We start from the raw sequence: 12,927 nt of genomic DNA on the forward strand, positions 1-12,927 counted from the left end.
TTGCTAAGTATAACACATTTACGATGTGCATTGAAAGTAAAATGAATGAACATCTAAAAGTACGATCATAATGAAATGATGTTAAATATCTAGTTTCCTTATCTTGAAAATTTGAAGTATTGGCAATAGTTATTTATGTTATGGATGTAACAAAACGAAACATATTAATAAAATAAGGCATGTATGCTTATATTATGATCGAATTCCATTTACACCCAAATCGCCCGTGACTTTCATTAAAGTAGGTTTTCCTATACGCGACTGGACGCTAAATCAAGAATTTCAAAGTCGATTGTCTCGAAAATTAAGCACGATATAAAAAAAAGTTACTCTTTCTTTCCTACTTATTAGAAGTAAATAAGTTAAGAAAAAAAAATACAATTTTTTAATATTGCGCTTCATTTTCGAGAAAATCGACTTTGAAATTCTTGACGATGCGTGAAAATCACGGGCGATTTGGGCGTAAGTGGAATTCGCCCTATATCATTTACATGACCATTGATAATATGAAAATAAGTCCTGAAGTTTAATGTTTGCAAACTTCCGCTAAGTTCTGAATGAATGTTGATTTAGGATTGTCAATTTGTGAATGTTGGTAATCCTAATCATTCAGAAATGATCTAGAATAACTAGATTACATGGTCATAACCTGAAAGAAACGAAAGTAAATATACAGTAAAAATATTATTTGCTATTTATTTTAACTCACGTGTCAGTTCATACGATTGATTGCAAATGTTAAATGACTTTTCTAGAGTCATCGTTGATAACGTCTTTAACTTATAATTAAAAATCCTAAGCCCATAGGTTATAACATATCCGATTAAATAGATTAATAATGTATTCTAACTAAAATAATTACATTTCAGAAATGGCTCTTCTGACGACTTTACTCGGTTATACTTTACAAAATACTAAGTCTCTTATAAGTAATACTACAGCTACAAGTAATTTAGGTACGTACGGTGCAAACAATATATTTTTAGTGTCAAATTTATTATAAATAGTAGTATTTCATTTATGCAATATTCATCTAACATAAGTCATTTTGTAAATTGTTCTAGCATGTGTTCGATACGCATCAAAGAAAGCTAGTGGTAGTTCGAGAAATAATCCTCGTAATATACGACCAAAACATAGAGGACTGCGAGTACAAGATGGAAAGTACGTTCAAAAAAGTACAATATTAGCTGTTCAACTTAGACCTAGATTTCATCCAGGACTTTACGTAAGTTTACATATATTCCCTAAAACAGGGTTGACTAACTGGTGGCTCGCGAGTTAGTCAACCCTGCCCTAAAACATACTTTATTTCCAATTAAGGGGGAAACCTGGTTTAGGACGCTGAAAATTTGGTGATTTTTAAGAATTATTTTCTCAACACAATATAAAGCGAATCTTTACGAAACTTTAAGGGTGTTTTACTGTATATTCAAACAACAAGAAAACATTTTTTTATTCCAGAATAATTCATTTAATATTGTTTTATTGGCACATATTCGTAGCGCCGCGCTGCCAAATTGTGTACATCGCAGCGCATCCAATTTCCGCCCGAAATAAAAAAGCCGAAGTTTTTCTTAATTGACACGAATTTATATCGTCGATGTATTAAAAGAATAAGAAAAAAGTCTGAAATTGGCAAAGTTATGCGACTTTATCGAAAACGTTACGATTTTTACGAAAAAACTTCGACGTTTTCGTGCAAAAAAAAATGGTTTAATTTAATTTTTGCACAAATGTTTTTCATTCATCGCCGATGGTTGGTCAGTATGTAGCTAATAAGCCCCGGGTGAAGTCAATTGGTCAAATAAATTTTTTTCTTTCGTGTGCACAAATTTAGAAAATGTGGTTTCGAGAAAAACACGTTTAAAGTTTTCGGCTGTATCTATGAAACTACTTCGAATTTCTGTCTGTAACTTCAGGAATACATTCTCCATCGATTAAAAAAATAAAAGAAAAATCTATATTTTCAGCGTCCTAAACCAGGTTCCTCCATAAAAGCATTTTCATTTAAATGCATAAACTGTATGTTTACTTTCTAGGTTGGTATGGGTAAAAATGGCACGCTATTTGCTCTGGAACGCGGAACCGTAGTAATCACCTGCGAGAAAATTAATCCAAACATGGATCATCCGTGGGCTAGAATGAACTATGAAGGCAGAGAACAAAGCGTTATATATAAGAAACATTTTAATATTATTCCTGAACCGCATCATGATAGATTTGTATTAGTCGATACCATATAGACACACTTGTATAATCACATTTACACATTTCTTTTGTAAGTAGATTGTTCAGATTACAACCATGTAACAATAGGAAAATAATAGGGCATTCTGCTTTATTCTCCTTACGAAAACATTAATACATATTATCCGTTTTCCAGTATATTACTCTCAGCCCATTGGAATGATTGATATACAATATTTTGATCCTCAGAAAAGAAAGCATATACACGTGTTTTTCGAACGTGGCATGCAATCCGACAGTCAGCCGAAAGTTCGGTTATTGGAATTTCTTCATTTCTGTCTTTGCACTGGATTATAAATTGAGAATGGAACATAATAGGATCTCCTGAAAAACGTGTAGACAGTTAAAACACTTATCGTAATTATCCAGTGGCATTTAGATAATGAACATATCACATAATACATACCAGGATATATTAAAAAATCTCCACCGAATTTGCTTCCGCTCGTTACGTAATATCCTTTTTCCCACAGATCCTTGAATGTTTTATATCGAAGTTTTTCTTCGTAATTGGACGGGTATTTCCAGTCCATTACTTCGATGTCATCTTTATCTGACCATGGATACACTGAAAATATATTTATATAAGTTCCTCGCTTCTACGAGTAAAAGTGTTTTAACTTATATTTATTATTATCTCTACATATATAAATGAAAACGTCTGTTTTCCTGGTCCCTTATAACTTAGGAACTATTAGATCAATTTCGATGCGGCTTTTTTTAACGTGTAGTACAATTCTCGGGAAAGGTTTTAGGCTATAATATCATCTCGATATTACTAAATGGGACTGAGTAATAAGCGAAATAGTGAAGCGGAGCAGATAGATCTTATTTTACGTGGCGTCCACCGTTCTGCGCCCCAAGAGATCTGCGTGACGGTTTCCCGCACAGTGGAGATGCTTGAGGATTACATCGTTTGTCTATACATGAATATAAAAGAAGAAGTCCTGACTGACTGACTCATCAACGCCCAGCTCAAACTGTGTAATCTAGGAACGTGATATTTCATGATGTAGAAGGGGTGAAATGTGTTTTCATAGAGTCCTTAATATCTCTTACGCCCGAAGCGAAGCGCGGGTATATTTGCTAGTTAACATATATTGCCTCGTTTTTCTCTACCTGTATGAGTTTGAACTAGAGCGTCGCTCTTGTCTAATTTAGGCAATTTCGCCATTTCTTCTTCTAACAAATCTTGCCTATTTATCTCGATATTATCAAGAGCCTCTTGTACTTTTAGATCTAACGGTTTCCGTGCTTTCTTTTTCCTCGTTTCTATCCCGAGTATCTTACGTTTCTTTCCATCTATAATTTTGTCCATCATCCTAGTTACCTATAACATTATCCATTATTGTATTGAATTAGATTCGATACGTATTTTGTATCAAATTAGAGAGGAGACAGTTTCTGCAACCTGTTTCTTTCTTTCACTTCTTAAACATTCTTCTTGTTCTATATACAACGCATTCCTGTATTCTTCGAAAATCTGTTTCAACGATCCGGATGGTGGCTCTTGAAGACAAGGATATCGTACGAGTCTTACAAAATTCTTTTCAAGCAAAAGAGATACTTCCTCTGGTTGCAGAAGCAACGGAAGACCTGAGAGTATGTCTTGCCTAGGTTTCTTTGGAAGGCAACCTATTAATTCACCAACTATTCGATAATCTCTCCGCAGTTTTAACCAGTCTAAAAGGTAAAGAGAATTAATATTACGTATTTATATAAGTTCTATTTTGAAAAATAATAAAACTATTACCATCTGCACTCCATATGAAAACATTGGTTCTCGATAAAATTAAGTCTATCATTTCCAGTGTGAGAAACGTTTGATATTTTTATTGTTCTATTTTCTAACCGATTATTCGAAATGTACCTGGAACCGATACAAAATAATTAAAGAGTTTCTGTTCCATCCTACTGTCCCATTTTTAAGTTCAGCGGAAATAAAGTAAATTTGAAATAGCAATGTTCAAATTGCAATTATACAAAAGTAAACAGAAGTAAGGCGGTATTTTAAAGGTAACAAACAAAGTTGAGAAATAAAACACTTCGTCTTGCATAGTTAAAGAATGAAATAAAGCCATTTTATTGATAATCTTAATAATAATGAAAACAGAAAGAGCAAGTGATTATATTCACATCTGTCTGAACAATTCTTGCTTGCATTTACACAATTATCCTCTGGTTTGTACAAACTTGAATTCTCTCACACTGCAGTGTAAAATACAAAATAAATGTTATAATATTTTCAATATCTCAACATGTCTAAAATATTTCGGGATTGAAAACAGAGAACCCTATTCGGTAAATATAACCCAAAATGAAGCGCATTTATTTCACTTTTCGACTATTCAAATTTGTTCATTATACATTTGGAATACATACATATTATTTTATCTGCTCCCACTTTAGCGTTTCTCAGTCAAAAATAATATTTCAAGTATTTCTATCTTATACAGCATCCAGATCGGAATGTGTTTCTTCTAGACAAGTGAATTGAATAAAATTATACGCATTGGATTACAATTCTCACTTAGAAATAAGCTATTTATTATTTGAAAGGCATAAATACATAGTTTATGTTTATACAGGTGTGACTCCCGTGACCAATCAAATTAAACACTAAATGCTGATTCACACATAACAATAACTTTGCAGAAGTTTTTTCGAAACAATTAGTAGAACAGACATTTCTTTAGATAAAAAACATTTTTACGTATATTACACAGACTTTATCGTCGAGTTCGTAAGCTACAAATACTTAACGATTACTAGACTACAGTTTAAGAGATTATAATAACAGAAGCTGCAATATTATAGAGTACCTAGTACTTTAAATAATATGTCTTCGTTTGTTGTCCAAAAAAATTGGCGCCCAGTTTTTCAGTATTTCTGAACGACACTACATATTCGACTCAACACATCGATATTTGAAACATAGCCTAGCAGAAATACCGAATTCGACAGATGTCGCCATTCATCATTTCTGAATAATAATTGTTTCGGGTGGAAGGGGAAGGAAGAGGATTGTCGAACATCTGTCACCAAGCGAAGGCTACGTCCGTTTTAGTCCCAAAAACTGCAATACCGTCATGGCACCTGGTTTTATGATTTTTTGAAGGAAGTCCAATATATACGGGATCGAAGTCGCGTTGAAGTGGTGATTCTCTTCCTATACGAACATTTGTTCATATTTGGTGAGTGACCGTACAATACTCAATTATTCTTGTTTACCGATCGCACGCCGAAAAAAATCAAATGAAATTGAAGGGCAAGCCCTTCAGGGAAACCACGACTCACTGTACTTCCGTGGCTAACCTTTAATTTCAAAACGTGCGTCACTTCTAATTCTCTCGGATATCGGTTGACAGATTCGGCGGATTTAACAGTGCACGTTGTCTTAACACAAAATACATTTTGGTTATAATAATTGACACTGAGAACATTTCTCTTCGCTTACACGGGCTACAATTTCAACGAACTATCGTATCATTGTCAAGTAAAGATGATCGCGTTTCCATGAAATTATTATTCGCTTAAATACTTTAACGCTAAGACTTTTAAACACTCGACGATACTTGTAGTTTTCATAGGCGAAGTCAGATCGTTCGTAACAATCGCAACCCTTTATTTAAAGAATCAGAAAATCGAAACGGCTTGGATAATTTTTTTTCGGTAAAATAAGGATATTTTCATAAGGAAATAATATTTCTTTGTTGCTCCAGTCTTGGAGAAATGAGTTCAGGCAGACCGATCAAGTGTGTGGTGGTAGGGGATGGAACAGTAGGAAAAACGTGTATGTTAATATCATATACAACAGATAGTTTTCCAGGAGAATATGTTCCTACAGTGTAAGTATCATTTTGTTGCATAAATCGAAATATTTCAGATATTTATAACAACTTAGTGTAAATGATATGTTTGCTTTCGATTCAGATTCATTTAGAATGGGTACTTGCAATTTTAGTATTTTCAGCAGTAGTGCTCTTATAATGACTTTTTAATACCCATTTCTTTCTTGGAGTAGTGAAATGGGGTGGCTAATAATAGTGAAGCAGTATTGGCCACCCTTCCACTACTTGCAGGAAGTAATCCATTCTGCATCACTTCTGAAGTCTTTTAAGATTCCATTTAGATACATAAACATTTAAATACAATAATTTCTAAAATATTTTTATATTTTTAAAAAAAATTTAAGAAGTCTACGTTGAAAAAGATGTTTAAGAGGAATGTAATAAGTACATTTATAATTTATTGTTATGCAGTGTTGAAATGCTTTTGGATCATAAATCTGTTCAACCCTTTAGCCGCTAAGAATAACTATAGTTATCTGCCGCAACAAGATCATGTTTGTTGCTGAGATAAAGCAATGTAATATAAGAATAGCCTCTGTGTTACTAGCAGCCTATATACTTAATCTTATTGCACGAATACTTTTTGGATTATCTGTGGTATAGCGAGAGGGTTGATACTTTAATTCTTGAATGAAGTTTTTACTATTTTATACAGATTTGATAACTATTCAGCACCCATGGTTGTGGATGGAATACCTGTTAGTCTAGGACTTTGGGATACAGCGGGTCAAGAAGACTATGACAGGCTTCGCCCACTTTCATACCCACAGACCGACGTCTTTCTAATTTGCTTCTCAGTAACGAGCCCTTCGTCGTTCGAGAACGTTACCAGCAAGTGGTATCCAGAGATAAAACATCACTGCCCGGACGCACCAATGATACTCGTTGGAACTAAAATAGACTTGCGAGACGATCGCGAGACACTTACTGCCTTAGCCGAACAAGGTCTTAGTGCTATAAAACGCGAACAAGGACAGAAATTGGCGAATAAGGTCAGAGTGATTTGTAATAGCTTGGTAAAATCTGTGCGAAGGATATGAGGGTTTTATAAATCTATTATAATTCTTGGATTAACACTAATTCTATATGTAATCCGTAGATTCGTGCAGTGAAATACATGGAATGTTCTGCGCTCACGCAACGCGGTCTAAAACAAGTGTTTGACGAAGCAGTTCGCGCTGTTTTAAGACCTGAACCCCAAAAGCGCAGACAGAGAAGGTGCATTATGTTATAAACAATAAACGATCGGGAATGAATCGACATAGGTAAAAGCCATATATAAACAGACAGACTGAAATTAATTTTTTCAAAAAAAAAAACAAAACGAAGAGAATATGAATGTTTTGAAAAGGAGATAGCAGGCCATACATCTTAATGAATTCTCTGGCAGCTATAGTTCACCGCATCACAAATAAAGTACAATTTACAGCTTCTTCACTTCAACATAGGCTGTAAAACTAACATAAGACTAACAAACTTAAACAACGAGAAAGTATAATACCATTTATCATTTTTTAACCGTTTTACTTGTGAAACTGAAGCAAACGATACGTACTGAAAGTTTGTAGAATTTCTAACATAATTTTATACATTAATGTACTAGTCAGAATGTCATGAGGAAGTATCTTATAAAGCTGAGAACATGTGCATTTATCATTATCTTTTTTATCTATATAAAATGATAAGACTTGTTTCTGTTGTCATTTTATACAATTTTTGCTTTATTCTCTTATAGTGTTTCGATTGATATTGAAACAGTTAAACACGAACTGTCGAGATTTTTCAACATGCGAGCTGCCAGGTTTCCAAATTTTTATATCTACATTAGTAAAAACATTCATTTTAGTACACGCGAATGATAGGTATAACAATCAATATACTAACAATTTTTATAAAATGTAAAATAGCATTATAGAATTATTTAAACGTACATACAGTGCCATAGCAACGAAGAAATCAAATCAATAATGTGAACATTTTGTATGTCGGTTCTAGACAATATACGTACGAGTCTTATTAGAATTTTTGTTATTAGCAAACTTAGAGACAGATTTAAAGGAATTGAAAGATCTCTTGTGACAGGAAATATTTGATATTTACCTCGATATTTTCTATAAATATTGTAATTGTAATGTTGCTTCGCATCGAAAGAGAAGTAAATACGTTTATGTGCAACACTGCCAGCAAACATCCGTACAGTTGTTATGGACAAAATGCAATAGCTTCATGTAACACTTTATTGTCTAGAATTTGAACATTTTCTTATACCCGCATAATACAACCCACTGTTGTGTATTATGCGTATATTGATATTTATTTTATTCTAATCGTGTGCTGAGTAAGGATTTCCTAAAGCAAATTTCTTGAGGAAAAGAAGAAAGAAGCACTTGAGCTGTATTTCTGTTGTTGCGCGTGGCAAATACAATCTTACAGATTGCCACACTGGTACGATCTGATTCAGAATTAAAGGATCAAAATTATTTTTCATAGAAACTGTGACTGCATTGCAAGAATTATAATCAAAATATATATATATTGAATTGTGTAAGGAAATGTATTACCAGCGACAAACGTATGGTGCAAGGTATGCCTATAAAACGAACGAACATAGCACAATTTATTTTAAAAGATACCATGACATTTTTAATCTTCCGTTATTATTTTTATAAAATTAATTTATACAAATCTTTGCAGTTAGAAAAAGAATGCAACGTATTTTAGAATAATGGGCACATTGTACAGAACAAGTAACTTTTTCTCTTATGTATCAAATTATTCGCATCTATAATAACGCATAATTTATTACTGTGAATTTTACATTATCACTATTGTGCTGTAACATATTTCTGTTACATACTGTAACATTCGTTTACATTGACCTACAACACTGAAACATTGTATTCATAAAATGTTACATGCTCTCTATGAAAGGACTCGATGAAAAAATAGCGTAGTGACGACTAAGAAATATTCCTCCACTCATAAACATGCTATTTTTTTATATTTGAAAAGAAAAAAAAGAAGCTTAAAATATAGAACGATAGGACACGCGTGCCATATGCTTTCGAATTTATAAAACTGATATTAGATATCATACTTTGTTCGTATTTGTACTCAATGTGAATTTTTAAACGAATTAAAACATACGTTATCATATTTAAAACGAAAAATTCTTAGCGTAAGTGAGAGTGAATTAAGAATGAGGCATATTAATGCTTGCTGAGTGTACATACTGTAGCATAGTAATAACATGCTCTAAATTTCAATCAAACAACTTCGAAGATGAAACGAGACATTTTTTTTTTCTTCTCTCTGTAAGGTATTTCAGTATGTACACAGTCTATTAGAGCGATTAGTCATGTGATTGAAGTATAGAGTGTGTCGCAAGATGTTTGCAGTAAGCTTTACACTTTATTGTATCCGCTACAATTTTAAGTGGGACATTTATTTCGAATATATCTACTGCAAGGTATCTCATAAATTAAACGTTTTAGTTAAGGACGTACAATACATTTGTAGTTCCTGTGTAAGGCAATTTTTTTTCTTTGATACTTCAAAGAGCACAACTCAAGACATTAACGACGCTATTCTACGACAGGTTTATGCCTAGGAATTTTTTTTATACTATGTACATACGTACATAAATATGGCATGTTTATTATATAAAATAAACAAGTACCAACAGTGTGTCATATAGTAATCTCATGCGATGTTTGCATTTATTGTAAGTAGTGCATTTGTTTTACAAGTAATATCGCGTGTACTTATAATACCCTTCTATTTATTTCTTACACGTGTATATCCAAGTATGCGGAAAGTTATCGATGAATTTCTAAATTTTTTAAATGACAATGACTACATTTTATAACAGTTTATTAAACGTAACTTGGAGTAAAAATAAGGGCAAGACAGAGCACAATCTTTTAAATACTACGTAACTCTTAAGATTAATATCGATATTCTATTTGCAGTATTACGATGTAAATAAAAACATTATTCTATTATTCAGAAATTTGAAAAAATTTGCTAGGTATGCCTCAAGTTCTTTTTAAAACAACGTGTAATTTATTATTAAAATTGATTGCAGTCTTCCTTTAAACGAAAATAGGAAGGAGTTAATGTTGAAACATTCAGTTTTATTATATGGAAAATTCTTTTAGGGAAAGTAGAAATGAAATTGATTAATATTTATATTGTTAACAAAATTCTGAATTCAAGCATATTGGTAAGATGAATTACACTACTTACAACTTGTGCATTTAACAATGGTATTTAATATTGACTCTCTTTTTTTTTAAGAAAAAAAAAACAGCGAAGGATGCTACAAACCAAAGTCCAATACTACTTTTAATGTAACATTTATGATCTTTGTTGTGTATTATTGCATATAAGTATACAAAAGATGGATGTATGAAATGTAAAGATATTCTAGTCACCAAGAATCTGATTTTGTTTGTATATGAAATATTTTATCTAAATTTATTTTACAACCGTGTCTAATCAATAAATAAAACATTTTTACTAAAAAAAAGGAACTCAAACCGAGATGATGAAATGAAAGTATTGATTCAATTAAAGATATTGTCAATTTAGGTAGAAGAGACTAAACCAAACAAGGAGGATAAGATTGCATTAGAATACAAATGTATGTACATGCACTAATAAGATACAAATTTAATCGCCAGTAATGTATGAATGTAACATTTATCTATTTTCTTAAATTTTCTGTAAAATCACTAATTTCTGTACTAATAAAGCAGCACAAGAGAGCATTATGGCGATATAAATCATGTTTTCCTATTCTAAATTCGTGATTAATAATATTAGGATAATTTACAGCTACTATGTTACATTGTAACAATTGAGGAGTGGATTTTATTGAAAAGTATAATGGTGCAAACATTTCCCTACTGTTTTTAAATATACATCTAATAATAGGAGTGCATGAAAAAGGTTGTTGAACACAATTGTACATGATAAGTTATTATGTGCAAGTAAATAATAAACGTTTCATGATAGATCTAGCTTATCTTCCAGTTTTTGTATTTTCATAAATGTACTCTTTTGCTGCCAAAACGATGGTAAATACAAAGTGTCATATAAAAATTCTGAAATTAATTTTAGTTGTCCTAATTCCTTATGTAAAATTCAAGGTGTAGTCTTAAATAGCAATGAAATTGTAACTATATAAATGCATGTTATAAATGCCACCAGGAAGTATTTATTTTTTATTTATGTGTATTTTGAAAAGAATTTCTTAAAATAAAATACATAATGAGGAGTGGTTAAACTCGAAATACAAACACTTTATCCTACAGTTTCGTGGAAAATAAAAAGTATTTCATAATAATTATAAAACATTGAATATGAGTTGTATGTACTTGTAATTAAAGTAGTTACCAAAATTAAATAAATTTTTCAAGGAACGAATACCCATATTTAATTAAATTATAATAGAAATGAGTTGAAATTTTACTAAGTTTTTCATTTCTTAATTATAACAAAGACTGATGATTTGCGTAGTAGGAGTTTATTGATATTAATTGTTTTTATCAGTGTTTGCATATCTAATTATAAATGCAATTAGTGGTTGCATGTCCACGGGTGGCCTCGAGGGGGAACACCTCGGGAGCCATGACCTCCGGTGCCGCCACCCCGGCGGGTGACGACTCGATCCTCCTCTTTTTGCTGGTACACAGTGGGCGATTTTGGCAATCTAATAGCTTTACTTTATTCAAATATAAATTGTTCCTGAAGATAACATTTTTTGTCATAAAATAATTTACAATACAAAGCACTTATTATAGAGATTGTTCCTCTCACAGTTGGCCGGTGAAGACAAGACCACCGCTTCCCACTGACACCACATACCCACCAGGACAGCAATCCCGATGGGTCGTCGCTAAGCGCACAGGGAGTTTAGGGTGTTTCCAAAGGCTCGGTTTCTTGTCGACTCTTAGCCAAGGGAACATCATCCTCAGGTGATTGATAAGGCAGGGGCAAGTCCCCACCATATCCTTCAGCTTCGGACCAACTGCTCCCTTAGAGCCCTCTCACCACGACAAGGTGTTCGACCTCTAGAGGGTTTCATTCGACTGGACATTCATGGACATTTTGTACCACGTTCAGGGATTTCCGTTTATCTGGCCCCACTTTTCCGGTATTCTACTGTTCTCTTTTTGTACTCGAAATCGGCATTACCTTCTCCTTCTTCTGGAACGCAGACGCCTCCTTCTACAAATTCCGTATCTGTAATATCATCGTCTGGTGATGGGTCTACAAACTCAGCTTCCAGTCGTTTTGGCTCTTGAAATTCTAAAGTGTCATCTTCTTCAGCTGAAGATGATTGATCTTCAATGCTTCTTATTATGATTCCTTCCAGTATTTCGCATAATGCAACTTATTTATATCTCACTGGATTATATATAAAATTTTGATTAATAAGAATTAAAATCGAAACTCTTTTCCATAATAATTGTTTAAAATTATGTATGTATACATATAAAAATAAACACTGCATATTAAATTCTTAATTAAAGAATATTGAATTAATAAGGGCGGCAATATTGTTTTTGCACCTGAGCGGTTAAAACCCAGAAACGGCCCTGCTTATATGAGTATATATATAGATTTTGGGCTGGGTTAGAACTCATTCGGAAGAGGAAGGTTCACTGCAGAGCGCTCTGGCCATGGTTCGACGAGATTGTGTTGATATCAAATAATATGAGTGTCCACAGTAAAGCAAAAATCGACCAAATACACCCGCAGAATCCAAATATTTTTAGGTCACTAAAAAATAAAAGAGTTTTGTGACTCCGTACTAAGT

At 32.8% G+C, this 12,927-nt stretch overlaps 3 protein-coding genes across 8 annotated transcripts; 2 read left to right on the top strand and 1 right to left on the bottom strand.

Moving 5' to 3' along the window:
• The first annotated feature begins 419 nt into the window (after positions 1-419).
• On the top strand, positions 420-2,388 carry Mrpl27 (mitochondrial ribosomal protein L27). Of its 2 annotated transcripts, none has more exons than XM_076816564.1 (4): positions 420-462; positions 870-956; positions 1,065-1,228; positions 2,043-2,388. In XM_076816564.1, the coding sequence occupies exons 1-4, from the start codon at positions 435-437 to the stop codon at positions 2,244-2,246; spliced, it is 483 nt and encodes a 160-aa protein (XP_076672679.1). In that variant the 5' UTR covers positions 420-434; the 3' UTR covers positions 2,247-2,388. The 2 variants fall into 2 exon arrangements, with proteins under 2 accessions (XP_076672679.1, XP_076672680.1); XM_076816565.1 differs by lacking the exon at positions 420-462 and adding an exon at positions 539-664.
• Positions 2,173-5,219, bottom strand: Tsen34 (tRNA splicing endonuclease subunit 34). Of its 4 annotated transcripts, none has more exons than XM_076816554.1 (7): positions 5,073-5,219; positions 4,633-4,730; positions 4,004-4,120; positions 3,662-3,933; positions 3,370-3,580; positions 2,657-2,818; positions 2,173-2,574 (listed from the first exon to the last, which is right to left on the bottom strand). In XM_076816554.1, the coding sequence occupies exons 3-7, from the start codon at positions 4,053-4,055 to the stop codon at positions 2,372-2,374; spliced, it is 900 nt and encodes a 299-aa protein (XP_076672669.1). In that variant the 5' UTR covers positions 4,056-4,120; positions 4,633-4,730; positions 5,073-5,219; the 3' UTR covers positions 2,173-2,371. The 4 variants fall into 4 exon arrangements, with proteins under 4 accessions (XP_076672669.1, XP_076672670.1, XP_076672668.1 ...); XM_076816555.1 differs by having other exon boundaries at positions 4,633-4,727; positions 5,073-5,162; XM_076816553.1 differs by lacking the exon at positions 5,073-5,219 and adding an exon at positions 4,820-5,060.
• A 66-nt stretch (positions 5,220-5,285) lies between these two features.
• Positions 5,286-11,391, top strand: Mtl (Rac family small GTPase Mtl). Of its 2 annotated transcripts, none has more exons than XM_076816560.1 (4): positions 5,286-5,444; positions 5,973-6,098; positions 6,757-7,093; positions 7,201-11,391. In XM_076816560.1, the coding sequence occupies exons 2-4, from the start codon at positions 5,983-5,985 to the stop codon at positions 7,333-7,335; spliced, it is 588 nt and encodes a 195-aa protein (XP_076672675.1). In that variant the 5' UTR covers positions 5,286-5,444; positions 5,973-5,982; the 3' UTR covers positions 7,336-11,391. The 2 variants fall into 2 exon arrangements, with proteins under 2 accessions (XP_076672675.1, XP_076672676.1); XM_076816561.1 differs by lacking the exon at positions 5,286-5,444 and adding an exon at positions 5,501-5,580.
• The last annotated feature ends 1,536 nt before the right edge of the window (positions 11,392-12,927 follow it).

Source organism: Andrena cerasifolii, chromosome 7, assembly GCF_050908995.1.
Source record: "Andrena cerasifolii isolate SP2316 chromosome 7, iyAndCera1_principal, whole genome shotgun sequence".
NCBI lineage: Eukaryota > Metazoa > Arthropoda > Insecta > Hymenoptera > Andrenidae > Andrena > Andrena cerasifolii.